The 27,701-nt window shown below is 42.1% G+C and overlaps 4 protein-coding genes across 13 annotated transcripts in view; 3 read left to right on the top strand and 1 right to left on the bottom strand.

Annotated features, from left to right (window-relative positions):
• The first annotated feature begins 72 nt into the window (after positions 1–72).
• Positions 73–8,617, top strand: cdk11b (cyclin dependent kinase 11B). 3 transcript variants are annotated; one of them, XM_057039946.1, is made up of 20 exons: positions 73–167; positions 934–1,064; positions 1,253–1,392; positions 1,704–1,831; positions 1,929–2,073; positions 2,468–2,604; positions 3,124–3,249; positions 3,344–3,445; positions 3,846–3,974; positions 4,053–4,127; positions 4,457–4,695; positions 4,797–4,887; positions 4,957–5,078; positions 5,279–5,384; positions 5,496–5,617; positions 5,763–5,870; positions 6,811–6,927; positions 7,133–7,281; positions 7,630–7,819; positions 8,076–8,617. In XM_057039946.1, the coding sequence occupies exons 2-20, from the start codon at positions 954–956 to the stop codon at positions 8,166–8,168; spliced, it is 2,430 nt and encodes an 809-aa protein (XP_056895926.1). In that variant the 5' UTR covers positions 73–167; positions 934–953; the 3' UTR covers positions 8,169–8,617. The 3 variants fall into 3 exon arrangements, with proteins under 3 accessions (XP_056895926.1, XP_056895924.1, XP_056895925.1); XM_057039944.1 differs by having other exon boundaries at positions 1,923–2,073; XM_057039945.1 differs by having other exon boundaries at positions 162–247; positions 1,923–2,073.
• A 4,205-nt stretch (positions 8,618–12,822) lies between these two features.
• Positions 12,823–19,173, bottom strand: mmp23ba (matrix metallopeptidase 23ba). 4 transcript variants are annotated; one of them, XM_057040155.1, is made up of 8 exons: positions 18,718–19,173; positions 16,590–16,726; positions 15,323–15,462; positions 14,874–15,041; positions 14,622–14,786; positions 14,135–14,245; positions 13,233–13,359; positions 12,823–13,157 (listed from the first exon to the last, which is right to left on the bottom strand). In XM_057040155.1, exons 1-8 carry the CDS (start codon positions 18,850–18,852, stop codon positions 12,983–12,985), a joined length of 1,158 nt encoding a protein of 385 aa, XP_056896135.1. In that variant the 5' UTR covers positions 18,853–19,173; the 3' UTR covers positions 12,823–12,982. The 4 variants fall into 4 exon arrangements, with proteins under 4 accessions (XP_056896135.1, XP_056896138.1, XP_056896137.1 ...); XM_057040158.1 differs by having other exon boundaries at positions 15,323–15,485; positions 16,590–16,722; positions 18,718–18,923; XM_057040157.1 differs by having other exon boundaries at positions 16,590–16,722; positions 18,718–18,917.
• Positions 19,174–19,532: 359 nt separating this feature from the next.
• ubiad1 (UbiA prenyltransferase domain containing 1) lies at positions 19,533–22,647 on the top strand. 2 transcript variants are annotated; one of them, XM_057040161.1, is made up of 3 exons: positions 19,533–19,650; positions 20,312–20,931; positions 21,812–22,647. In XM_057040161.1, the coding sequence occupies exons 2-3, from the start codon at positions 20,370–20,372 to the stop codon at positions 22,297–22,299; spliced, it is 1,050 nt and encodes a 349-aa protein (XP_056896141.1). In that variant the 5' UTR covers positions 19,533–19,650; positions 20,312–20,369; the 3' UTR covers positions 22,300–22,647. The 2 variants fall into 2 exon arrangements, with proteins under 2 accessions (XP_056896141.1, XP_056896140.1); XM_057040160.1 differs by having other exon boundaries at positions 19,569–19,755.
• Positions 22,648–23,338: 691 nt separating this feature from the next.
• Positions 23,339–27,701, top strand: part of mib2 (MIB E3 ubiquitin protein ligase 2) — a 35,320-nt gene continuing 30,957 nt past the window's right edge. The window contains exon 1 of one of the 4 annotated variants that reach the window (XM_057040151.1): positions 23,339–23,498. Coding sequence is in view for 1 of the 4 variants with exons in the window: in XM_057040150.1 (XP_056896130.1) it covers positions 24,739–24,769 (31 nt within the window). In the remaining 3 variants the exon portion in view is untranslated. Of the gene's footprint in view, positions 23,499–24,576; positions 24,770–26,652; positions 27,216–27,311; positions 27,402–27,701 lie in introns of those variants that run through there. The other 3 variants (XM_057040150.1, XM_057040152.1, XM_057040153.1) reach the window with 3 other exon arrangements.

Genomic DNA, 27,701 nt, shown 5'->3' with positions numbered 1-27,701 from the left:
GTTTATGACTCTAAAGGTCACTTTTAAGTTCTGTGTGGTTTCATCATACGCTCACAGCGAATTGTAAATGAACCGGAACCTTTGTAGGAGAACCCTACATTTTTACATCGGACGTTTTTGCAGCGTTACACATCCTGTGCGCCACAACACTGCTGCGCATATTTCAGGTTTGTGTGTTCACATCATCTGTCGCTGGCCAACTTCGCATTTTATCGTTATTAAGTTAACAACTACATATATGGACAAGGTATACTGCACAAAATTTTGTAGGGCATCAACATTGCTCCACGTTATACATTTTAAGCTACTTCAGAAGTTATTAATGCTAAAAATTACCAATGCTAGCTCGTCCTTGCTAAGGCTGTTAGCGCTATCTATCTTTTTATGTTCTGTCCTAAATTTTGCCTATGCTACATTTTGCATAAACACCTAGTTTCTTTTTTAGCTAGTACATTGTCTGTTACAGTTAATAGTGGGGTTCTTAATAGAGTGGTGTTAAGATTAATGCGTTTTCCAAAGAGGCAACGTCCTGTAGCTGCCGAAACCTCGTTCAAAGTGTAGATATTTGTCCACCTCTTGGACACATTTCTTGTCCAGCAAAATAAGAACAATGAACTATTATTATATTCTTATGAATCTGGCTGATTTTACAGGGAATCTTCTGACTTTCAAAGCTAACGGTGTTTTGTGATTGTTTATTTTATTGAATGAAATTAGGCCCGCACTTTAAATAACTTGTGCCATCATCTTAAAGCTCTATATCTACTCGTCATTGAAGTGGAACAATACGTTTGTTTTTCTTAATAACCTAGCATGTGCTCTTCTTTTGCAAGCATGCATACATTGTTTATTTTGGTTAATATTCTCACAGCTTAGTTATTATTATTCATTATTGAAATGCATTAAATGTAATGCATGTGTATATGTGAGCAGGTAGTAGAGATTGAAAGCTGATGGGGGACGAAAAGGAGACCTGGAAAGTGAAAACTCTTGATGAAATCCTACTAGAGAAAAGGCGCAGGAGAGAATTGGAAGAGAGAACCGACAACAAGTGTAAAAAAAAAGTAAAGTATCTCAAACTTAACATACACTTGTGTTCTCCAAAGCTGATCTCAGTGACAGTGACATATATTGGCGTTGTTGATAGTTTGGTGTCTGTTCAGAAGCCTTGGCTGGAATACATGAAGAATGAAGCAGAGAATCCTTTTCTTGGTGTTTTGTTTATTTCATTTGCCTGTCTTTTCTGCCACAGTTCACGCAGAGCCTTGTTGCACAGGCGGATGAACGGGAAACCAAACGAGACACTCCGGAGGAAGGTGAACTACGGGATCAAAGAATGGAAATAACAATTCGTAATTCTCCGTACACACGAAATGACTCAACAGAAGACAGGTATATAGAGACTCAATTTTTCTTGTCAATACCACAGAATCACATAGTAATACAAGAAATGTATTGTCACAGTGATCAATCACCAGTTATCTACATTTTATTGTATTTCATTATTTATCAGCTGTTATAAAAATATAAAGTACAAGGTAAAAATTGAAATCAAAGCAACTGTTTGCAAGGTAGTCATAAATGAAAGTAATAAGGAATGTTGTGGTAAAATAGAAGGTCTCGGTATTATACAACAAAGTGGAAAAGAGTCACGGATTTTAAAGGTGAAATTGCAACTCTTCTTATATTTGTATTTTGCACAGGGGAGAAGAAGATGAATCACTGGCAATCAAACCTCCTCAACAAATTGCCACTAAAGGCAAATCTCACCACAGAAAGGAGGAAAAAAGAAAAGACAAACGACGTCATCGTAGTCACTCTGCAGAAGGAGGTGCGGCTGTGCTGCTTTGTTTTATTTATAAAGAGAAACTGCTTCTTGTGCAGCCAAATCCTCTTAGATTATTTTCACTTCTGGATTTCAGTTACAGTTGGGAAACATGCACGACACAAAGACAAAGATAAAGAGAGAGAGAGCGATCGGCGGAAGCGTCAGTGGGAAGAAGACAAAGCCAGACGAGACTGGGAGAGGCAGAAACGAAGGGAACAGGCCAGGGCTCATTCACGGAGGGAAAGGTAAGTCTTAATTCCTTTCAATTGCCCCGAAACAAGAGAGGGTCAATTCCTTTTTACATTATTTGTTTCCCTTAAGCTTTGACACTGTGAAATTTAATTAAAATTATACCAAAATTAATGTAGTAGTTACTCTAACTGAAACAAAGATTGTGGGTTTGTTCTTATTTGCAAATGTAACCATGTCAGTGTAACAAATCCTAGGCCTCACAACTAATTTTTATCCCAAGTTTTCAGGGAAATCAGGCCTTCATAATTTACTGTAACTGTTTATAGCAGACTTTGTTCACTGAAGGCAAATGCCAGCAAGGATCAAGTAGATCAAACAAGTCAGTTCAGTCTGGATGGATCTTAATTCTCTTGTCTCTTCCACTCCTTTCTTTTCTGTTGGTCACAGGGACCGATTAGAACAGATTGAGCGCCAGCGTGAACGGGACCGGAAGTTGCGTGATCAGCATAAAGAGCAACGAGACTTTAAGGATCGTGAGCGGAGGGCTGAGGAGCGACGCAAAGAGCGAGAAGCTCGACGAGATGGTCAGTGAAGTGTGCCAACATTCAGCTGAACAACAGGCATATTCGTTATTATTATTATTAATATTCAGTGCCTTTGCAAATATTTTATGCCATCAACACTTAAGCAAACATTTAATTTAAACTCAATTCAGATGGTTTGAGCATATTATTTCTTTTTATATAGTTATGACTGTTCTTTGTGCCTTTGTCATGATGACAATTTAACTTGCACATCTTCACATCCTTGTTCATTAAGTTGAATCCAGACAGTGCAGGATATATGGAATGAAATAATCCATATGTGATTGAATTTGATATGTTGAGCTTTTCTTAACTGTGATGGGAACAACAATTGTCCTGGTCTATTTTGATTTTAGCCCATCAACTTTTCATTAAATGAGTTTTTCGAGTGTTGTAGTTACATTTCTTTGGCACAAGCAGCAGCACTGTAATGAACCAAAGTATTCTTAGTATTTTACACCATTAACTGTATTGTTATGTTAAATGTGCAGCAGTGACTGATAAGGATTTAATTTCCAGTGCCGTCTCACCACCGGATGCTTCCAGATGAGTACGATGACAAGCCAAAACAAAGTCACCGCAGCCGAAGTCCCACGCGTGTTCCCCGTGACAGATCAGAGCACAGTGAACCACGGAAAAGTACAGGTGAGCTGTATTTATTACAGCTTATGGGTTTATTACCCTTGGTCCTGTGTGCTGCGTTCAAGACCTTAACGCACCATTGTTTTTTTTGCGGCAGCAAATAAAACAAAGGAGGAGCCAGAGAGCAAAGACCTGCTTGCAGACCTCCAGGACATAAGTGACAGCGAGAGAAAGACCAGCACAGCCGAATCATCTATAGGTAATGAGAGAACCAAATTTTACACAGCCATGGCCCATAGAATAAAGGATCACTGGAATATCCAGAGGATGTCAAAAGCAACACAATGCTATGTGGGGGTTAAGTCACTCTAGTAGTAGTCAGAGTAGTGTTATTGGTGCAAAATGATTTCACTGTAAAGGTCCATTGTGTTTTACAGAGAGATGACTTCAATATAGATATGTAATATTTCAGTTGGCAAGTCTAGTCTTTCAGGGACTAATTGTTGCCTTTCAGATCTTTGATGACAATGGGATAGACATTATATGTAGTCGGCAGTCACATAGCTTGTCATTATTTTATTCATTTATTCATTACATTATGACATTTATTTATTACTCCCAGCCCTTTAAAACCACTCAATGGTTTTTTTTCTCTTTAGCTTCAGGATCAGGTTCGGAAGAGGAGGAGGAACAGGAAGAAGATGAGTCCAGTAGCCAGAGTGAAGGAGAAGAGGAAGAAGGGGAGGAAGAATCCGCTTCAGGCTCTGGAAGATCAGAACACAGTGCAGGTAAAACAGTTAGATTATATCCCAGTACTCTCTCACAGCAGAGTAATAGATTTAATTCAGATCGTTGTTCTGTTTCAGAGGACATTAGTGAAGACGAGCAGTCAGAGGATGACTTCGAGGAAGAAAGAGAAAATGGAAATCACATACCTGCATGTGAGTAAACGGCACCGCATTTCACACTTGAAACCAGGATAAAAATCTGGCATCATTAACAAAGGGGCAAACAATTATATTTGGTTAATCAAAAACCACCACTTTGGGTTTCAGTCCAATAATCAGTAATTTTGAAAATAATTGAGCAGATAAATTTCAGTTGAAACAATAAATGTAGGATCGAATGGCATATTCCAAAATGATGGCACTTTTTTATTTAAATTTCATCATGATGAAGGTCACCTGCAGATGGGTTATTCTACACGTGTAGCTTTGCATTTAAATATTTGAATTTTAGCGGCTTCATTGAAACCCAACTCACTTCTCAGTGCCGGAATCTCGGTTTGATCACGACTCTGAGGAGAGCGGCGAAGAGCTGGAAGAGGAGGAGGAAGAGGAGGAAGAGGAGGAGGAAGATGAGGATACAGCTGGAGATGGTGACCCTACGCCTCAGTCTCAGACACATTCTCCCACACCAACCCCCGAGGAGAATTACGTCCCAGAATCGCCCCCAGTTTCGCCCGTGGAGCTGAAGAAAGAGTTGCCAAAGTATCTGCCTGCTCTACAGGTCAGCACCAGCCTCACAGGCCCATCAATGAAACGTCACCACAATTCAGGGCAGACAGCAATAAGCTGAGCTCTTTGTTTGGCCTGTGCGTCTTTTTTCAGGGTTGTCGCAGCGTTGAAGAATTCCAGTGTTTAAACAGAATAGAGGAGGGGACCTACGGTGTTGTGTACAGAGCAAAAGACAAGAAGACAGGTACAGAGACGCTTATTTAAACAGCTTTGTTTGTGTTGATATGTATCAAATATGGTTTCATATTTTCAGATGAAATTGTGGCTTTGAAAAGATTGAAGATGGAGAAGGAGAAGGAAGGCTTCCCAATAACCTCTTTGAGAGAAATAAATACAATCCTCAAAGCTCAGCACCCCAATATCGTCACAGTTAGGGTAAGATGACAAGAAATGTCCATGTTACCTGTTGATTTTAACATGAGGAATTGTGAAAGTCTTTATTACCAATTGTTTTTCTCATGGCTTTAATACATTTTTGGATACAGGGTTCCTTGTAGTTCAGAATTTGGAGTGTTATTTCTGAGGTCTCTATTGCATTTAGTGGTGTTTCAGCACAACATTTTCTCTTAAATTAGGAAATAGTTGTTGGAAGCAACATGGACAAGATCTACATTGTGATGAACTACGTAGAACATGATCTGAAGAGTCTGATGGAAACCATGAAACAGCCGTTTCTTCCAGGTAAAATGGAAAGTAAAAAATACCATGGTGATGAGAAATTAATTTCTAAGAAACCCATGATTTATATAGCTCTTCCTCACAGCAGCTGTGTAAATGTTACCTCTTTTTAAGGGGAAGTAAAGACGCTGATGATTCAACTACTTCGAGGTGTCCGACATCTCCACGACAACTGGATTCTCCATCGAGACTTAAAGACATCCAATCTGTTACTGAGCCATAAGGGTATTCTCAAGGTGGGCTATGATGATTTCTTTTATTTACAGGAAATGTCGTGAGTTGATGCTCACCAAAATAACTAACCCATTTTCTTTTAATGCGGAAGGGACGTTAATGTCTGCTTGTCATTTGAAATGATTTTATCATTGTATTTATTTGTAGATTGGTGACTTTGGATTGGCCCGGGAGTACGGATCCCCCCTGAAGCCGTACACCCCTGTAGTGGTGACCCTCTGGTACAGATCTCCAGAGCTGCTGCTTGGGGCAAAGGTGAAAATTAAAGTTCGCTTATTCTCTATTTCGCAATTAACAGATAAAATATCCGTACAATCGTTACAACTTTAATGGGGAATTAAGTTAAATGAATAAACAATCTATCGATTCCCTGACTGCAAGTTCCTGAACAGATTGAGAGCTTGGGACCTCTCTATTCAGAGCAAGTTGTGTCCACCTGTAGGGGATTTGAAGGCAACACCAGCTTTAAGTAGTTGAGAGGAGGACGACTGTTGACAGTCGAGGAGGTCACGTGCAGATAAGATAATGCAAAATTCTGATTTGGGATATTGCAGTGGCTCTAATGCTGCAGATGAATACCTAGTCCTTTCCTGAAGACCTGATAAGGATCACGTGATGCTCAAGGTTCCTGTTGCGGACCACAATGTAACTCTTTATATCTGCCACACCAGCAGGGTTTGGTGAGGCAAAAATGAGCTTGGCACCTGCATGAAACAGACTTGAACCAATTTCTATGATGTATAATTAAATAAAAGGTCACTATAGGGAGACCAGGATTACGCTGGCTGGATTATACCCATGGTGTGGTGAGAGATTTTAGCCCTTGGATAGCAGTGGCTCAAGTCTACATTGCCTCTGACTGTTTCAATTCTCAGCACTAAGAATAGGAATAAGTGGACAGTCACATCTAGGTTGTACTTTGGGTCTTGCCTAATTTACTATTTAAAAACAAAACCCCCACTTTTTGCAGCAGCCCGGTACTTTAAGCAGTGTTGTGCACACATTAAATCCAACCACTATGAATGACTTTATATCCTCATAAAATGTGTTGAATTTAATAAATGTCATTCATTTATTCCCGTGCTGACAGCTGGCAGTCTGTCGGAGCACACCCCTTCACTGGCAGTTTGCAGTATTAGAACGGGTGGGCTGCTCTCCTCTTTCTGAATTGCTCTGGTGTGTGTTCTCTCCGCAGGAATACTCCACAGCTGTGGACATGTGGTCAGTGGGCTGCATATTTGGCGAGCTTCTCACCCAGAAACCACTTTTCCCTGGAAAATCTGAAATTGACCAAATAAACAAGATTTTCAAGGTAAAAAATCTTAATATTAAGTATAATAAGAGCACACAGGGGAGCACTAAAGTGAAATACAAATTCCAAGTCGGCAGAAGTACAAGCTAAAAAAGAGAGCAGGATTATACTTCTGTACTTACCAACAGTTCTGTCATGTTCAAGGCCTATTTTTCAGTATATCCTCACAAGATTCTCTTTATGAACGTTCTTCTGTTATCTTTAGGACCTGGGATCACCCAGCGAGAAGATCTGGCCTGGCTACAATGAGCTGCCTGCTGTGAAGAAGATGACTTTTACAGAATATCCCTACAACAATCTTCGAAAACGCTTTGGAGCCCTGCTGTCAGACCAAGGATTTGACCTCATGAACAAGTAAATTCCCTCTTCCACATAGGGTTGCATTCTAACGATCACTATTATCTAAAATATACCATTTTGATGAGTGTGCTAGTTTACATTTTGAGAGCTTTGTCATGAGTGTGGACCAGACAAGGCAAATAACACCCAGACCCATAAACCTTAGGGCGTTTGAAGAATTGCCTCCATTTTCTTTGTTTTTAAGCTCTATCTTCTGCCTTACATTATCAGAAAATTTCATTAAAAACCTGTCAACTTTGAGATATTTTGCAAAAAGACAGACAAGCTATCACAGAAGAGCAGAGGTAATGAACTTTGGTATTTAGCTGCTTCAGCTCAACACAATTGCTCGCTGGTTTCCAGATTCCTCACTTACTGTCCCAGTAAGAGGATCTTGTCAGATGAGGGTCTCAAGCACGAGTACTTCCGGGAGTCTCCGCTGCCCATTGACCCGTCCATGTTCCCCACCTGGCCAGCCAAGAGTGAGCAACAACGGGTGAAGAGGGGCACCAGCCCTCGTCCCCCTGAAGGAGGGCTGGGATACAGTCAACTGGTGAGTTCATTGAACTCCACTTTCCCAATTACACACATGCAACAAGTTTTTCTCATATTTCTTAAGATATTACAGAAAAATCCAACCATTTCCCCCAGTCCCCATTGGTGCCATTGGAGCTAAATAGATTATTATGCTGTAAAATTGCAGCAAGGCAATAATTCTCGAATAAATTTGGGTATATATATATATATATATATGTGTGTGTGTGTGTGTCACTGTTGCCCCAATGCTGATTCATTTTAAAATTTTCCAGGGAGATGATGACATAAAAGAAACAGGCTTTCACCTGACAACAAGCAAGCACGGAGCATCTGCTGTGGGTCCAGGATTTAGCCTGAAGTTCTGAGCCTGGTTCCTGTCCATCCAAATGAGCAAGGAGTGCGATAAGCTGGGAGACTTGTTGATGGTGTGGACGTGGACAAAGTCAGTGGTTGGCAGCCGTAAATGATCAGTGTGCGATCATTACGACTGTTACCACGGAGACGGGACAGTCTCACAGAGACTCAGCTGACACCAATCAGTTCCCAATGCTGCTTCTCTCCCTTGTTCAAAACAATTTTAGCTCTTACAGAGAAGAAACAAAGATCCTTTTGTTTGAATTTTAGCTCTAATTTCAATGCTCATTTTTTTACACATTAGAGAGGACCATATTTTATAAACGGTTGCTTTTCCACAGCTTCAGCACCAGCTGGTTTCATACGGCAGTATGACAAAAGTCAACTTACAACTGTCAGGTCCCTGGATGACATGCTGATAATGTTTTTGTGATAAATAAAGCTCAAAATGTGAGGTGAATTCTATGTCCTTTGATTGGTACAAATGCCATGAACCTGAACTAAGAGGACCTGCATTTGTACAATGGCTACTACTGTGATATACAGGAAAATCATCGGTCCTCTTCTTTCTTTATTCACAATTTGCTTGGCACAGATCCAACATTCTAATGTCATTGTTGCTCTGTTTTTACCTGTGATTCATAATTGTAAAGATATTCCCAGCATCTCTCATCTAGCTGTTTATTTCAAATGAGCCTCTGTCATATATGGCTGAATGTTGAGATGTTAAGATAATAGAAGGTAGAGTTATATTACCACTGGCAACAATCATTCTATGGGCTACGAGGTTGAGAGAAGCACACCTGATTCACTTTGGAGAGTAATTGAAGTTCAGTAAATGGCTACTTGATTTACTTTCTATGTTTTTGCCTGGAAAATGTGATTGTGATTTTAGTCCTTTTTGTCTGAATTTATATCAGCATCGGGTTACATTTTTACAAAGAATCAAGAGTTCTTTTTGAGAATGTGCTGTCAACTGGACCTGGAGTTTTATGATTTCGCCACATGGTGGAGCTGTTGTTAGTTATTAAGGTTATTGCTTAAGCAACAAGCTCATGCCTTTCCCAAACATAAGTTTATATTTAAGTTAAAGAAGAAAACAGAAGTTGTTTATATCATTGATGTGTTCAGGCACAAATTAAGCAACTGTGGAAATTAAGAGAGGGATCCCTTAGTAACAGTGAGGCTTGGTATAAAATGACCAACCCAGATTCTGATAGAATCCCCAAAAGAGTCTGGGTGTGTGTGTCTGTCATCTGTTCTCTGGTCACTTGTGTGCTGGTTTGTAGGCGCAGCAGTCAAAACAAGAACATTTTGCCAGGGTCTGTTGGTGAATTTTGCAACAGCATGCTTTGGAAAGATGACATCAGAGCTTTTGACCTCATGAACCAGTCAGATTCAGATGATCACGGTTTGAAACAAGTCCTGGTTGTTTCATTATGTAATAGTGTCTACTTCATGTAAAGCATCGAGTTTAACCACGGGCCTTGTTTCAATGCAACAATTCTGCCTGTGACCCCAAAATGTAACCTGTCAAGTACACATGAACTTATACTTCAAATGAACTGGGGTCAAATCGACCACAAACAGCATACCAACCCATATAATGATGAAAAGTCCAGTAGTTGGATAGCTATTAGCATCCGTGCTCACAGATGGTTTTAAAAAAAGTAAATCCATAGTTACATAAAGTCTAGACATATAATTAACTCTGGAATATGAGTGGGCACTCATCAAGTCATATTCATCTCACTATCCGAGTACATTAATAAATACACCTTTATTTGTACACTACCCAGGCATCGGACAACAGCCAGAGAAGAAGCTGTCAGAGGAAAAATCCTGGCTGCATTAAGCTTGAAAACATCAGTTAAAACAAAGTTTGGGAAACAATTTCTGTCCTCAGTCCATCACCGTGAGCGAGTGGAGCACGATACGAAAAGGAGGCTACGCCACCGGGATCCTCTATCATGCGACGACACAGTTAACCAGCCCGTAAAACACGTTTTCATTGGTTTGGAATTGCCAAAGCTCGAAAACAAAACAGATTTTCCACCACAGGTGCCCCTTGGTGTATTTCTCCCAGCAAAATTGCCCAAAATAAGCTCCATAATCATTATAGCTCCACAAATCTTTCCATAATTAATTGTCACCCATAATTGATCCGTAGCATTAATACATCAGCCCCTCATCTAGCAAAGCCATACGATTCATAGCACCTGTTGAAGCTATTGTGTCCGATTATAATCTCCACATTTCCCGGTGTCTTTTGTGTTTGACACCGTGTCCGACGGCTGCGAATGACAACGGCCTCCAGCTCCTCCACGCTCATCTTTACCCACCCGAGGAGCCCTTTTCTCCACACCTGCGAATGACAAAAACTGTGTTGCCTCACAGCTGCAGCCGACGGTGGTCACAGCCCAGCAGAAGCTTGGTGCCTCTCTGGTTCCAGTGAGGCCTTCCAGCCCTTACCCCCGGAATAAAAGCACAGGTCAACACACCTAGAGAGGTCGGAGAGGTTTCAGCTTGAATAAGAGGCTCATTGACTGTACGCAGGCTTTTGGTATCAGTCTCAGGGGCCCAGGAGCTCTTTTCTTCTTCAATCCTGCTTAGTAGTTGTTTCATTCTTCTTGCGTCACAGGTATAAATCCAGAAAAGTCTCTGTGGCGGTAATGAAAACCAGCAGGGCCCTTGGACCTGAGGAGGATGAAATTCACGGCCGAAGGAAGAGCGCAAATTCTTAAAATTCCAGTGATTTGGACGCGAGTTGCGGATTACCCGTTCCAATAACAACACCAAACCCATGAGCCGTAGAGCTGGTGTGTAATTCCAGTCGGCAGGAGGCAATTTTGTTCATTAAAATGAAGCCGGATGGAACGACCCTGCTCGTATCTGCCTTTTCACTCACGTGTGGTTTGAAAGCCAATTATCACGATTCAGCAGCTCCTCGTTATTCTGCGCCGATCCCGTCAGGATGGAGTCCAAACAAACTGTTGGAGCCAATCCCAGCAGGCAGGAGGGAGACAGACAGACACCACGGACGGTCCGGTCCACACGGCAAACCACCACAGATCATTGAGTTTATACAGTTGATTTTACATTAGCCCTGCTTGATCCTTGCAATAAGACTGGCTTCCCTCGGCTTAACGGGATTCCTCAATATTTATATCCATTCTTCTGTCGCCTTAAACAAAGTGAACAGTTTCAGGAAGAATCCTCCATTCGACTCAAAAGCGTCCAATCAGCGACATCATATTACTTATTTTGGGTTTTCCCTGAGAGGATTTGGTCTCGAGTGCTAATTCTTCTGTGAGGATCCCGTTGACCCGTCCGTGCTGACCTATATCTGGCAGCAGATGGGATAGAGAAGCACCAGCCCTCATTCCAGCGGAGGCCCGGGTCAACTGGTGAGCACATTAAAGTCCACCTTCTCCATTACATACATGTAGCAGGCCCTCTGAACTGTGGTAAAGAGATCACGGTCTCTGCTTCTCCTGCCTTTGTGGATTCCTTTTGAGAACCCAAAATGCTTCTCATGGCACCGATGGCAAATCATTTCATTTCAAAATATTAACATTCTGTTAAACCTTTAAAAAAAAAGAAGATTTCCTTGCAAGACAAGCAAGCCTTGCACTATCCACTACCTCCTCAGTGCGGTTGTAAATATGTCACCTTTTTATTAGTAACCAAACTAACCATAAATACTTTTATGGGAGGATATATTCCAGGAGGACGTTGTTCATTGTTTCTGACTGCCTAGAGTAGCACTGCACATGCCTTTGTTATCATAATTAAAAATCATACCTGATTTCTCGACCTTTCTCCAGTTTTTCTTCATCACTATTACTCCTGAAGCAATGTTGCCCCTGTCTTAACAATTAATAACAGTTGTGGCCACACCGGCATTATGACTTAACATTACATAAAAAGAATTGAATCTTTTTCCTTAAAAAATGCTTAAAAATGGACTTTTCCCTCCTTTAGTAAACTGTTAAAGGAATGAAAATATCGCCAGGGCGCAGGGGGAAAAAATTAAAAGGAAGTTAGAATTTAAAACAAACAAGAACCCCCCCCCCTCTCCACTCATGGAGCCAGCTCAGTAGATCCAACAGTGATGTCATGTGTTGCAGTGCACTGTCTCAGCACTTGATACTTTCAGTGGATAGCACCAGATTCCACTCAGCACCTGTTTAAACAGCTCAGCAACTTTACATAAAAAATACTCCGATTTACATGCAAGCATCCCATCCATTAATCACTTTCATTGATGTTCCGCCCCTGCAGACAACCTGCACTTTATTTCATCTCAGGTGGTGAAAAGCGCTGCTCAGTCGGTCTGGGGAGACAGACTGCTGGCTTCAGCGTGATGCTAGTAAACCCAGCTCTGCGTCTGAGGGGTTCCATATGTGGTTTCTGGTCCAAATAGTTCCAGAAGCTGTAGACAAGGTTGCTTACTTTGGCTTTTGTCGTTTGCACATCTCATAAATTATTCAAATGGAATGCGTTTTAGCGAGGCTTTCTGGTCTTTCTGGTAGAGCGTCCCTTCTTTGTCGGTCCAGAATCGAGAACCGGATACGGGCGGGTGTGAGAATGATCTCAGGCCTCGTTCGAGTTACGCGGGATCACCTTGGTTAACTGAAAACACATTTGCCGTGAAAATCTGACTGATGGTGGAATATTTATTACGTGCGCATGTAAATCACTTTAACAAAATGACATCCATCAGGAGAATGTCGAAGGTGTAGAATAAAACAAAACAAATATGTGCCCTTGTGATTAAAGTCTCTTTAAGACTGCGGATGGTGTAAACATGCCGGAACCGCCATCAGAACTGGACGCGTACTCTCCACGAGTAGTTTGTGAGGACTTTGTCCTTCTTCTTCACGATGCAGGTGTATATGCCTTCATTGATGGCGTTGGCCACGATGGTAATGTGGTCGCCTTTTAAGGAAATGTAGTTGGGGTGAGAGAACTCCAGAAGCTCCCCGTCCTTGTACCAGCTAAAGCAGAGCGGAGATGGTCAGATGGCATCCGGTGAAACAGCGTATGTGGGTTGTTGGGGGGGCGATACTCACGACACTTTGCCTTTCTTGGACGCGATTTTCTTCCCGCAATGGAAGGTGAGTTTCTTGCCCTCGGTGACCAGTTTGTGTTTGGTCCTCGGGGGTGCCGGGGTGGGAGCCACAGTCGGAAATGGGAACTCTGAGGAGGGAGGACACCTTAGCAGAAGCAAGGATCAGTGCGTTTAAAATATCACCAACCTAATACGAGCCAGAGTTTAAAAAAAATAAAAAAATAATAAAGTCTCAATCTATCGAGACCACCGTCCTATCAGACGTGCCTGTTTTTTGGACAAACACGTCAAGCCGCTTTATCGACCCAAAGCCTTCTCCTGTTAATGCCGCAAAAATCCAAATTGACCTTGTGTGTCTGTATCCCTCAATCCGCAGTCTCAAATTCCAGCGGTTTGGAGTCACTCAGGAATTTTCCACAGCCGTACAATGTCTCCCAATCAACAATGAGGAACAGACTCCAGCGAGCCAGGAATTGTATCCTCTTTGCTTTTCTTCACGCCGTCCCTTGTTGCTGACAGAAAGCTGTCTGTGGGCCTTGGTGGGTCGGGGGAGCCGTTTCCTGTTGTGCCCCAGACACATTAGTGCTTGGATGCTACGCAGGAACTCCGGGGACGAGGGGAGGGGGGGGGGCAGTGTTTTCAGGGCTGCGGACGTCTTATCAATATTTGAGACACAGATATATGCCTCGCCTCCCTGGGGGCTTTCTGTGTCCTCCAGATGTAAACACAGCCCTTCCAGCTGTGAGTAATCTCACTGAAAATCGGATTCTTGAAAACCCCCATTGCAGCGCTGCAGTGCTGGACCTGTTGGCTCCTGTTGCTCCAATGGCAAACGTTCCACAACAGCTCCTCGCTGCGCTAACCCTCTTTTCTTTTTTTTTTTCTGCTGCTGCTGAATCTTACCGTAACAGAAATCACAGCTGGAGGGGCAGTGCTTCTTCATCAGGCCTCGCTTGCTGTCGCAATAGCCCCGGCGAGCCCAGGACGGACAGATGAAGAAGCGGTCCAAACAGCCTGGAGGAGAAGGGCGGACAGTCAGATGGGGATCCGGCGGCAATGAGTTAATTTGCGTTTCTGTCCCAGATAAAATGACACGCCAGCGATGAAATGTTTGCTTTCCAGCACTGCGGTCTCTTTTGTACTTGATTTTTTTGGAAACTTTCATGCACCCCTATGGTCTGTATCTTATTAAGATATGGCAGGAATTTCAAACTCCAATTTGGCCGAAGGGAGGTTTCATTACTCGCTCCAGTGAGTTAACACTTGACTGACTTTGAAACAATGATTAAAAAGGCATCATCGGATTTGCTGAGTCAGCTTGCTTTGCTCAAGACGCAACGAGCAGCGCATAGAAACTGAAGACCTGGAACGTTCGTCTTTGTGAGCGTACCATAGAGTCGGTGCAAGCCCCACACCTCGTCCTGCGTGATCAGCTTCCGCCCTGTCAGTGTTGCATTCAGGTGCATGATGGCCTTCGGGTCCATGGAGTGCATGAGGCCCAAAGCGTGGCCGATCTCGTGAGTCGCCACATGGACAAGATCCGTCAGCCAAACACCTGCAACACAGACAGGCCTACAGATGATTATCATCCCTTCCGGTCGCCGCGCCGCCGCATTTGTTAAGCATCAATAAAGAGAGATGCCTTTCTTCCAGCTGAAGCGCATGTTTCCTAGAATCCAGTACTCGCTGTCATCGAAGTGGATCTCGCCGGTTTGTGGAAAGAAGGCATGGGCCAATTCTCCCGTGATGCCGTCGAAACAATGGTGCAAGTAGGACTGCAGGCAGTCGGTGTGGTTGATGGGATAGAATCCTGCCAAGACGGAAAGACAAAAACGTGACTCCGGGCCAGAGCTGCAACAGCGGAAAGATGAATTAGAAGTGACGGAGGTTTTCCTTCCGTCTTCGTCACGCAGCATCGTTCACATCTGTCTGGGAGATTTTGGACCCCAGATTTGGCCCCAAAGGGACAATTAAATCATGATTTAAGATGCCTCATAGGATGAAGGGAACGGTTTCCATGGAAAAGAAGCTTATTGCTATAGTCTCCACACTGTGAACGCCATAAGAACAAATCTATGCGTAGACTCTCACCGATCTTTATGTCAGCCTCTTCGTCAGCTGGCACCTCTCTGAAGCTGAATGGTGAGACGTCGCTCCACAAACCGAAGGCCTTGGCGATCCCTCGACGTGTGTCACTGGCATTTATCAGGTTTGTAGGGAATGAGAGCAACCTGCTCGAAGGCAACCACACGGTCTAGTTAAAACAGGCCCCAGTCATATCCCTCATCTTCCAACAAAGACCATCTCCACATACATGCATCCTGGATTCTGTGTTGGTGGAAGTGAATCAGTGGCCTCAAATCAATGATCAATAGTTTCTGTGCAAGACTGTGTAGAACAGGGAAGAGTAGGAACGGAGAAGTGACATAATCTTGCTGACCACATTTCAGTGACACGCTCAGAAGGTCGGTGACTGTGAAACAGACTTTTATTTTCCTAATTTCTCCTAGTGTGAGTTTTCCATATCTCGTATGTCCATTGCTGACAGCTGTGCAGAAACAGAAATGAAAAGTGTGTGTTTTACTTTTTATTCTACTGGCGCTTTTACCAGTTTTCTTCCTGTTAGAAGGGAGTTTTTCCTTGTTGCTGTTAAAAAAGTAGAATTGAATATGACATTGTTTTGATTTATGCATTTAGAAGTGCCAGGACATGACCTTAGGTCATCTGTCTTCATTTCTCTCCTTTTCCATGTTTGTGAGTGTATAAAATGTGCGTTCAGAACCTGTTACAATGTCTAAATATCAAATAATTAGACACTTACATTGCTGGTTTTCTAGCTCCAAAGCACGGAATAAATGAATATATTGTTGACAGTTTAACACAAAGCTAAATTGCAGTATTGTTGTATTTGTTTGTTTATTTGATCAATCTTTAGACATGTTATTAATGTAAATGTGTATTAATGTAACTTCAATGTGAATTCTGCACTTTGTTGTTTTTAATGTATGGCATTTTAAATAAACAAATATTCTAAAAAGATATTTGTAGACTGTATGTTCTATTTCCAGCTTTAGAAACACATAATTCAAGGAACAGAGGAATGGTTTCCTTTCCTCTAGCTAAAGATTGATCAGTTAGGAAGACGTTTGACAGGTAGCGTCCACAGGAAGTGTAGCACAAATGTGGAATAACACACAATTTACATCGTGGACACATGTGTGGTCTTCATTTGATCTTCATTCAGCTTCATTTGGACCAAATGTGTTAAATTAAGGTGGAACTTGACAACTTGTTGACAAGATTAAGTAAAAGTCTGAGCCTGCAGTTCCCTGACCAACATCTGAGGAAGGGTGAATACTTGTAAGTCAGCTTGAACTTGTCCCATTTGAGCTTCCCCGGGGTGAGGGTGTAGCGCTTGTTCCTGGACAGGTGCAGCACGTGAGAGCGGGCCTCTTTTCGGATCCCAATGAGCAGCACTCTGGTGTAAGCTTCTTCCTTAGGCAAAGAAAAACCTTGAATTAATCATCTGGGATGGAAGGAACATGTGAAGACACTGATTGACTTTTATAGTTGCAAGAATGAAACTTGCTAACTGTGAATGGGCTCGCTTGGACTTCATTAACTTTGATTTTAGAGCATAAATAACGCATCAAAAAACATTATGTGGACAAAGTTCAGCTGAGTCTCACCTTGGCTACAACAGCAAATGTCTTTCATACCGTCAGAATGTGTTAAGGCCAGAAAGAGTTGGGACTTTGCATGAAATATCACTATATGCAAATGGAAAATGCTGAATTATTCTGCAAACAGAAGCAGTTTTAACATCACAGTTTGTGTCGAATCAGCTGGACGACATGAGACTGGATTGGCAAAGCCAGATTATAGAGCTATTGCAATCCTAAATTAATATTTTGTTGTTTTTATTCACAAAAGGACACCAATTTATGTACCAGTTCCTTCAAGTGAAATAAAAAAAAGAGGATTTTTTTTTCAAAAACCGTTGTCTTGAATCTGATGTGATTAAATCAACTTATGCAAATTCAAATGTTTCAAACACATTAATTAAACTGAAATGTCAATGATCTTTGGCCTCAACAGTATATAAACCTAATTTTCACTGTGGAAAATTACTGAAGATGAAGAGAAAGTATCAAAGCCACTCCCTTGAGTTTGTATTCTACACCCTTCCCGCTAGTTCCTGTTTCTGCTTTTGCCCCTTGAGCCAAATAGATCCAATTCTCCCTTCATTTCCTTACCAAAATAGCAAAGTGGCCAGTCAAATGGACACATTGTCCCACGTTTCTGTGTTGAATAAAGGTCATTTAATAGGTGTTTGATGACTTAAAACCGCAAGTTCATTGCGTTCTTATATTCTCTGGTTTTTTTGTTGCAACTTTGAAGTCACACTTTGACGCAAACAAAGAATCATAAACCACAAAACAAGCGAGGCTAAGTCAAACCAGAGGTGAGTGTTGACTCCAAGGATAAACCAAGAGACGTTCCAAGAGTCTGGAAGCATTTAAACTCATTGACAGAGCCTGTCATGAATGATGATTTCCATCTTCAGATTCAGAGATTCGCCAGCGACGCTTTCATATAGAATTCATAAACATCACTTCAACTAAACGCATGCGTAATATGCAACCTCAGCATAAAAAGTTAATCATTTTTATTAAGATTGTCATGATATGATGCTCGATGAATATTCTGATCTCTATATTTTCACTGCCATAAGGAAGCTTATCCGAGGCACTTACGTAAGTCTGTGGACAGACACATAATCAGAGTGTGTGGCCGAGGAGATGACATAACGCTACGCGCGGGTTCTGTATCACTTTGGGTGAGTAGCGGGGACAGGAATAGTGTGGAGGAAAATGTTTATCCAATTCTCTGCGTCGGGATCCATTCCAGATTGTAATGTAATTGTGGTCCTCCTCCAACTTGTCTGCAAACCTGATGTGTATTGCCACTGAATGATTTCATCGGAGAACGTCCAACTAATGACACGTTTCAAGAATCTGGAAAAATAATTGACTTCTGGAGGATGGCTCCACGCTAAATCATTTAAAATCTTGACTAGTAACGGTTCAAAAAGAAATGTGTGAAATGGGCAGACTTCCCCTTAATATGTCAATAAAAATAAGCTTGGTTATCTAAATTGTGGACACAAAATACAGGCGATTATATTTACATTTGAAGTAAAACTGTTTACCTAACGTGTTTATTGTAAAATTAAAATGTGTTTACTGAAATGAATGCTTTTGCAGCAGGGAATAATATTGCAAGCTGCGGTGAAATGTGAGTTTTTATAACTGTAAATTCACATAAATGTGTTCTTTTAACATTAAGCAAACTTTTAACTGGCACAATTTCGAACGTCTCCCAATTAAAGGTCGTTAAGCGCGCACGGTCTCGCAAGTGTATTATTTACAGACAAGGCAACAAGTTGGACGTGGAGAACATGTCTTAAAACGGCCAGAACCTACCTCCAATCTCCATGAAGGGAACGCTCCGGCTTGCTGCATCCCTGCAAGCAGGAGGACGAGCAGCGCGGCAGCCAACAGAGGAGCGAAGCCTGCGCGTCCTGTGCGTAAACTTGTCTGAGTGTGACAGTGTACCATAGCTACGGTTTTTCACACCTCCAGAAGGGAAAAAAAGACAAAATACCTCGGCGAAGACTGCATAGGTTTACTATTAGATTCTAGACAACATATTAATTGTTGATCATGCCTCTATTAGTGGAGCTTTTGATGTAGATTGCTGCAGTTCAGTCCAGCCTGCGGACCGGGCAGTGGTAGCGGTGCAGTCTGCATCAGCTCTGCTCGGCTCTCTTCCGCGCAGAGCGCCTGCCAGCGGCCTGGTTTCATATTACTGAAGTGGGGCAGGGGGTCAGCGTCGAGACGGTCGTGAAACCAAAGGCGCGCTCTCCGTCTTATCACTCGTTGCAACCATTAGAGGGCGGTGGAAACGGAAGCAGCCGGCTTAGTCGCCTTTCTGGGTTTGTGGAAAGAAGTTGATACATAACCTCCGTCGGCCGTATTCGGTAGTGGCGTATATTTCACGGACTACAAGACACATGCAAGTTTTATATTTTGAAATGTGTCCACGACTCACTCTGAAATATGTAAAACACATTTAGAAAAACTTGTCTGAAAATGATCTATCATAAACACGATGAGACCATGCATTTATTTTTAGTATTTACTACTCAAAGAGTATATTTCTTAATTGCATTCATGGTATTGTTTGCCACAGAGTTCCACTTTTTTCTGTGGAAAAGTTCCCTCCTGGAACTATTGTTTCTGGAGCGTTTTCTACGAACGTATATCAATGTTGCACCTTTTGAGGAGGAAATGGCGTCCGTCGGGGCTGCACGATTTATAGTGGTCAACCCAGTCGCGTCCCCTCTAAGTTGACACGTAAGCCACCTAGCAGCTTCATATAATACCATGTTCAGTGGGCACAGAAGAATGTTTAAAAGCGGAGAGAATCATTGTTCGCGTCGGATAGTGACGGAGTAACAGGTACAACCCATTGCGAGAAATTTCATCTATCTACGTCCCTGTTCGGCGAACATTAGCGTGTTGGCTATCTAGTTAGCTTTAATCCTATAATCTCAGTAGTTAGCCGGAGGTGCATCGTCCATATCCTGGAGGCAGGTGTGGGTTTTCTGGAGTTGTTTTCTTAGCCTCTTGGTATCGCACTGTACACTTTGGTCGCCTTCGATGCGTTCACTGCTTGTTGGCCAAAGTAATCTTGTGATTTGAGGAAATCTTCATTGGTCCACTGACAAAATATGCTGCAGCTATTATTTTAAACGCTCCCCCACTATATGTTCCTCCTCCGTATGAATAAATTCAATCTCTAAAATACTAACACATTTAGCTAAATCTGTTGGTCATGTATAACCACAATGAAATGTATGAAGAAAGTAGCTAGCACGTGTTTTTAATATTTTAGTTTGTAAGACTGCCAGTGATGAAATGTAAACCAATTTAGACCCAACTTTGTATGATTTTTATAGGCACTGTGAACTGTCACCTCCTAATGAGGGTTGTTTTCTTTGCTTTGCTTTTACAGGAATACAAACCCTGACTTCGAGGAACATTACTGATACTCTGGCCCCTTTTGCCCGGGAATGGCTAAGGAACAGAAACTGAGTAGGGCAGAAACGGTTGTGCTTGCTGGATCTAATGGACATAATGGCCAACATTGGCAGACTGGGATGAGTAATATGGTTAGTCATTCTCCTGGCAGCAACCACACGTCGCGGATGGCTCGTGTTGCTACTGATGTGAGACATAAGTGTGCAGCTTATGTTCTAGCGCTGAGACCATGGAGTTTTAGTGCCTCACTCACACCGGTGGCCCTGGGCAGCGCCCTGGCTTACAAACTGGAGGGCTCGGTGGATTTAGTCGTGCTGATGGTGTGTGCCATCGCTGTCCTTGTTGTTCATGGGGCAGGCAATCTTGTCAACACCTACTATGACTTCTCCAAAGGGATTGACCATAAAAAGAGTGATGATAGGACTCTTGTGGATGAAATCTTGGCACCGCAGGATGTTGTCATGTTTGGAGCATTATTATATTCTTTGGGGTGCTTGTGTGCCACTCTGCTCTATTTCCTGTCCACGTTGAGACTGGAACACCTAGCCCTTATTTACTTCGGGGGACTTTCCAGTTCCTTTTTATACACTGGTGGTGAGTAAATATATTTTAAATTGATCCCGCTTTAAACACACAACACACAAGATGGATCGTTATAAACAGGAATTATTTAAGATTTGGGTTTTTGTTTTATTTTTAAAAAAGGACCATATACGGTACCAGTAAGGGTGCACAGACATCCATGTGGGTGCTATTGCTAAAGTATAGATAGCCACAATAAACCTGCCTTTCAGTAGTTAGAACTATTGCTGACTGAAGTGTATCAGTTTCCCTCAAATAATACATCCAACCTTTGTAAAGCTAAAGTTAGTTTGCAATATGTCTGGTTTGGAATGCTTAACATGAATATACTACAGAGCCATAGTTGGTGCAAATGATTTAGCAACAGTCTAAAAAAGTAGCACTGATGAAAACATTTTAGGCTTTAAAAAGGTCATGATTTATTCTATACATATCTTTCAGAGCTTTGAGGACAGTCATGCTTGCCAATTATTTTGATAGGTTTCTTCACATCATGATTGCAGCTTCCCCACTGTCACAGTTTAATGCCTTTATTTCATTTGTCATTGTAAAAAAAAAAAAAGGTGTTGAATTCTAGATTTTAATAAGTAGAGCTAGAAAGCGGAGTTGCATTTTGTTAACATGCAAAGTCAGTGTAAGACTGTTAACCCTTTGCTTATATGGTGCTTCACGTGTCGGTCAAGGCTGATGTCTGACCATATCTTTAAGTCAGCCATGCATAAATAAGGAATCTTGGAGCAAACATTTTTGTGGCTTTATTTTTTAAAATGACGAATAGGTAGCACACAAAGATCCCTGAATATTCCCGAGTCTGCATTGACGTTGTTGCTCCTGTATTTTTAACAATTGTAATTTGAAGATTAAATCAGGCTTGTCTTTGCTTTCTCCCCAGGCATCGGCCTCAAGTATGTGGCCCTGGGAGATGTGGTCATCCTCATCACCTTTGGCCCCCTGGCAGTCATGTTTGCCCATGCCGTGCAGGTTGGCTACCTATCAATGCTGCCGCTGGTGTACGCAGTCCCACTGGCCTTGAACACTGAAGCCATCCTCCACAGCAACAACACCAGGGATATGGACTCTGACAAGCAGGCAGGGATCGTCACCCTGGCTATCCTCATAGGCCCCACTCTGTCCTACATCCTCTACAACCTCCTGCTTTTTGTCCCTTACGTACTATTCTGCATTCTGGCCACCCGCTACTCCATCAGTATGGCGTTGCCTCTGCTCACACTGCCCATGGCCTTCCCCTTGGAGAAGCAGTTCCGCAGCCGATGCTATGCAAAGATCCCCCAGAAGACAGCTAAGCTCAACCTTCTCATGGGACTTTTCTATGTGTTTGGTATTATTTTGGCGTCTCCTGGCAGTTTGCCATTATTGTGATTAATTAGCCTTGATTAGCGTTGATATTTTTTTGTTTATGACTCACTAGTTTCTGTATTTCTTTGTACAAAGTTGTCTGGAGGCCTTTGCTGGCTTTAATTTATAGTCTAATTTATACAATTTTTGGACTGAGGTTTAGTTTTAGACCTCTGTGGCAGTGAAGCCATAATTGGATGTATTTGTCAGTATTTAGCCTGTTTTATTGGTTATAGTGATCAATTTTGGTGTCATGTTTTAGAGGTTGGAGATTTTAATTATCAACAGACAATACACCCTCAGTTGCCATATTTGTTGTACGAGACACAACATTCGTACCTAAAACAAATTAAATCATTATTCTTCTAACAACTGTTCTGTATGGTCTGTGCTGTTCATATTAAGTTCATTTTCTTTTATCCATTTTTGAACAAGCAAACAGCTTTTTTTTTTTAAAGAAAAAAAACTGTTGCAATAGGTAGGTGCCAATAATGACCCTCCCCGTGACCCTGAAAAAGCGTTAAGAAAACCAAACAAGTTCTGCATTGAAAAATGTAAAAACCAGTTTGTCGCCAGGGGGCGGTATTGAACAACCTAGTGATCGCAGCATATATTGCGGTTGAGTTTTTTTTACAACCTTATACTCGCACAGCTAGCTACAACACTATCCCTCGATATTCTATTTTTAAAAAACGTTGGACTTTAAAAAAAAAATTGTAGACATTTTTTCTTTTCCTTGTACCATTGGATTCCATAATTTTGCTTTAACCCAGCATAATTAATATTAACGCGTGTATGTTGCATTTGCCGACTGACAATATTTCCTATACTTGCTGAACCATTTATTAAATTTCAATGTAGTTTCCCTCAATGTGATCCTAATGAGTATAAAATTGCATTGAGAAATTGCTGTTTCTGTCTTAGGGTTGACTAAATTAATAACCGATGTAACTCCGCGCCTCTACAATTATTTTTTTATGCAGATTTCGGATTTCACAAAATTCAACGGAGCGAAAAAAACAATGTGTGTTTTTATTACGAGGAGCACTTAAAGGCAGCACTCTCTGTGACGTAACACATGGGCGTGTCCTCCCTGCGTGCTGTAAACCTTCACCAAATATCAAATACTTGTTTGTTTTGAAACAAGACATGAGCAATGGTGATGGACAGCGACATGAAGTTACACATCGCCACAACATAAACCTTTGTGGGGCGAAGGCTCGGTGAGTAGCTTCATCATGCAGGACTGTTTTTATTGCAATAAAGGATGAACTAACATGAGCTAGCTGCGCTGTACAAGCTATCTGTACGTCGACGCTACCGGCCTCCTGAATTCGTCAAAATTCGCCTTATCGTGATTAACACGTCTGAGTTAAGCTTCACCTGCTAGTGCCAAGTGCTCTATGACACATTTGCATGCCATCCATCCACAAGCTCTTTATCTATATATGGTTAGATGTGCTCATTTTGCCCTGCCATACTGTAGACGTTCCTATATTAGATCTGACCGGCACTTGAGATTTAGAAAGTGTTGCAAATGGGTCTGGATGAATTAGTTTAAAAGGGTTTTTGATATTGTTTATTGTGAAGGTGTTTCCAAAATAGCCGTGTAATTAACTGTCAAAAACGTGCTGCTACTTGTTTGGGAATAGATCTGAGATGGCATAAAGGCTGTTATTTTTGTAAAATTGCACAGCTGAATTGTGAGATATTGATCATTCCCCCCCCCCCTGGACCTGTCACCATAGAGGGTCTGGTCATATTTCAGAAGCTGAAGTATTCTGGGATGTCTTGCTTACAGAAAATTCTCCAAAGTTTCACAAATGTAATGGTTCCTCAATCTTGTATATTTTTTTCAAGCAAATCTTGTATATTTCACCATTAAATCTTCTAGTTTTTTTTCCCCAAACCTCTAGTTTATCCAATTATGATAACTTCACATTGGCCTGTTGTCCTGCTGAAGCAACACAAGACCTTAAAAATGAATTTCTCATAGGAGTGAATTATCTGAAGATCATCTCCAGCAAAGAATGACAATTATGAGGGGAAAAAATGGCAAATTTGAAAGTCAGAACCCTTATCAGCACAATTCTTATATGGCATTCTCATTAAACTGCAAGAAAAACATGCTCTGAGTTGTTCTGACGTATTTTCCCACTGTGACAATATTCCATATTTAGCACCGTGAAGGAGATCTAGCCGTTTCCACCTGTCATGGGTCTGGTCTTATGGTGTTGGGGAAGCCCAGTTACAGCTGTCACACACTGTAGCAACTGGTCACAGGCAAGAATTTTCCCAGCCACACCTTTCGGGAGCAGAGAGTTTGGGTTTTCGTCATCTGTTCCTCGGCTGTCTTGCTCTGCCTCGATCGCTGCAAACATTTACCGTACATTAGTTGGCTTTCAGTGAAGAAATGTGCTTTAGGGTTTCTGAGGTGATCCGTTTGAGCGCAAGTGGCTAGAAATGGGGAAAATAATGTGTGGGAATTCTCAAGGTAGGACTTAAATACTTTGTTTCTTTATGTGTAGGTTGTGAATTGGGAGTAGATGGGTGCTTAATTTTTAGAGACACTTTTAGTGCTAATTCTTACTTTAATATTCCATTGCTTCCTCAGGAGCAAAGGTCTTATTTTGTAGAGATTATTTTTAGTTAAAGTAAACCAGCATGTACTGCAGGTACAAGTTGATAGGCTGCCTCCATGAATACAGCAGGCTTTAATTTGAATGTAGATTAATAACGCTCTCATTATATTACTCCTCAAACATTACCCATTTTAATTACGAACATTTTAAATAGAATCTAAATAGATTAGCATGATGTTAATATTTACAGTGCATTTGGAGAAGCTTACTCACTCATGTGTATCAGCCACCCTGAGCTTTATGTCGGGGTTAGTTGATAAAAATAGAAGGAAACATGCAATCATTGCACATTTCACCAGATCTTGCAATCATAAGACAGTCACGTCATCGTTTAAAAATTGTCTGTTGTGTCAGTTTAGACCCCCACTGATCTCTGAATGTTTGCTACCTGTTTTTCAGAGCACCTCATTTAGTAAATTATAAATATTGAAATTTCAGTACAGTATCGATATAGATTTTTAGTATAGTTTTCCTGCTCTATAGCATTGTCTGATGTAATCTCTACAGAGGAAATAAGAAAAGAGTAATTAAACGTTGTTTACAATATGTTTGATCCTATTAACGTCCACGTAATAAAGAAATGATTTGAAGAAAAGAATTTGATGAGTCATGATAAGCGACTGGCTGCTCAGGAAGGGGAAGTTGTGACATGTTGGTGGTTTTCACTTGCAAGCCTGACTGACAGGAGCTGCCTAATTGGGGCAGAGCATTAAAGTGATAACACTTTTATTTCATTTTCTGTTTTATTATCTAGACTTTTGCAATATTATAATAATATAATAATATCTGGATTATTGTAAATATTCACCCTCTTGTATATTCCATTTGATTTCTATTTGATTCTATCTTATTTTTCTCTGAGTGCTCTTGTTGCTGTTGTTGCACTGTAAATTTCCCCGTGTGGGACAATAAAGGATCTGAATCTGAATTATAGTGGTTTCAGCCGGCGCTTGATCAGCCTTCAGTGAGGTTATTTTACCCACCGCTCCTCACAGTTCTGTCCTCAGATTGAAGCTTTGGATGTTTGACCCTGTTGCCATGGGCCCATAAAGTCTCATTTGGTAGAAATCCTGACTAAACAAACACTCGCACGTGGCCCGGTTCCTCACCAGGCGGAAGCACGGTTACTCCTTGTTCATACATAATAAAATCCTAATACACAACTTCATCAGTCATAAATCCCCTTCTGCATGTTGGAGAACAAGCGCATATGTCAAATTCCTTGTTTATTTGAGCCAAATATCCATGGTTGCCCCAAATCTGATGTGAAGTGATTGCATTTAACATTATTGCTGTGAAATGACAGCGCGACTGGTCGTATTGATCGCATGTCCGTACCACATTCCGGGAATTTTGCTTGTGCAACTGTACATTGTGATGCCCCCACACATTCCAGCCACGAGACGGTGAACCGTGGTTCAACGTGATACGAATCACTCGGAGCGGGTTGGCCGATACTGAGGTGCGAGCTGGGAGCTGTGGGCTTTGCTCGTTGGCTCCGACGCCACCGGCGCAACCTAAAATAGAGCCGTGGCAGGTGTCCATTCATCAAACTCTCCTCCATCCCCACTGCATTTTTCCCTTGAGCATCCCCACCCCTCCACAACACAGAGCCCACACCAAACAAACCCAGACCCTCCCCCCTAAAACGTCTTTCCCCTCCCCCTCCCCTTCTGCCCGATGCTAGTCTTCTCATTGGCGGCGGAGCGCACGTCCCTCCCGCAGGCTGCCAGAAAGACAGCCGCACATCCTCACGTCCGGCTCGGTGCGCATGTGTGCGCACGCCATGTCGACTTTCCACGCGTTTTGCTGATGCTCATCATGTTCCCCCCCGGTGGAATTTGGCACTAAAGGAGTCGTATGCCTGCTTTCATCCGAGGGGACAAAAGCGTCAACGTTGAATGCAGCGATCGGTGCACTCACTTCTCCTCTTCCTCCTCCTCCTCCTCCTCCTTCTCCAACAACAACATGGTCGTAATCCTTGCTGACACAAAGCACAAAGGACTAAATTCTCTATGCATCTTTTATCGGCGACTGTCTCTTCTTCGCCAGGGTCTCTGCTTGAAAAAAAGGACCTTGTTTCTCTGCTGAAACTGTATATCTCTGGAATACCGGCCTGGTTGCCCTCCTCCTCCTCCGCCCACTGTATCTCCTCCTCCTCCTCCTCCTCAGGTTGTTCATTCAGAGAAGGCATTAGCACTCTGCTTCCTTTTTTTGTTTCTTGTTTTTTTTTTGTTATGCTGGAAGCAGATTAGCCTGTTGGCACAGCGTTTCAGCACCTGAAGCATTCTTATAGAGGTAGGAGCCGTTTTTTTTGCCCGTATATTTGTGAGCGTCTGTGTTTTCACCTTACTTGCCGTCACTGTACCAACAGGTAAACAGCCGATGCAACAGCACATGCTTAATGCATGAGCCGAGGCAGTTCCAGTCCGGCATGTCGAGAGAGAGAGAGAGAGGGAGCGAAAGCGGTGTTTGTACTTTAAGGTGGAGGAACATACATACTTCTTAACAATACACGAGATTCCTAGGATGAGATTAGACAGGTCTCATGCTTCAGCATGCAGGGCGACGCGGCTGGTCACGGTGGACAGATGTGCTGATTTCCCAGTTTCGCTTCCAGTAACAATAAATGAGCTTGTGGTAAGATGTGTTTAACTGGTGTGCATCCAGAGGCAAGCGGTGCTAAAATTGCGCTATGTGTCGTTTTGGTTTGTGGTTAAAAATAATCCAAAATCTGGAAGACATTTTCTGAACAGGCTGGCAAATATGTGGCTGCTTAAGCTG

The sequence above is a fragment of the Takifugu flavidus genome, chromosome 8 (assembly GCF_003711565.1).
Source record: "Takifugu flavidus isolate HTHZ2018 chromosome 8, ASM371156v2, whole genome shotgun sequence".
In the NCBI taxonomy this organism is placed as follows: Eukaryota; Metazoa; Chordata; class Actinopteri; order Tetraodontiformes; family Tetraodontidae; genus Takifugu; species Takifugu flavidus.
This window is presented reverse-complemented; position numbering and strand designations above follow the sequence as displayed.

Excerpts from the sequence above, each read along its gene's own strand:
- ubiad1 (XM_057040161.1), top strand. The coding sequence starts at position 20,370 with ATGGCTAAGGAACAGAAACTGAGTAGGGCAGAAACGGTTGTGCTTGCT. Across the intron at positions 20,932-21,811 it reads TTCCTTTTTATACACTGGTG|GCATCGGCCTCAAGTATGTG; the intron begins GTGAGTAAATAT and ends CTTTCTCCCCAG.
- mmp23ba (XM_057040155.1), bottom strand. The coding sequence starts at position 18,852 with ATGGTACACTGTCACACTCAGACAAGTTTACGCACAGGACGCGCAGGC. Across the intron at positions 16,727-18,717 it reads TCCCTTCATGGAGATTGGAG|GAAGAAGCTTACACCAGAGT; the intron begins GTAGGTTCTGGC and ends TCTTTGCCTAAG. Across the intron at positions 14,787-14,873 it reads GCGCTTCAGCTGGAAGAAAG|GTGTTTGGCTGACGGATCTT; the intron begins GCATCTCTCTTT and ends TCTGTGTTGCAG.
- cdk11b (XM_057039944.1), top strand. The coding sequence starts at position 954 with ATGGGGGACGAAAAGGAGACCTGGAAAGTGAAAACTCTTGATGAAATC. Across the intron at positions 1,393-1,703 it reads AATGACTCAACAGAAGACAG|GGGAGAAGAAGATGAATCAC; the intron begins GTATATAGAGAC and ends TATTTTGCACAG. Across the intron at positions 5,618-5,762 it reads GCCATAAGGGTATTCTCAAG|ATTGGTGACTTTGGATTGGC; the intron begins GTGGGCTATGAT and ends ATTTATTTGTAG.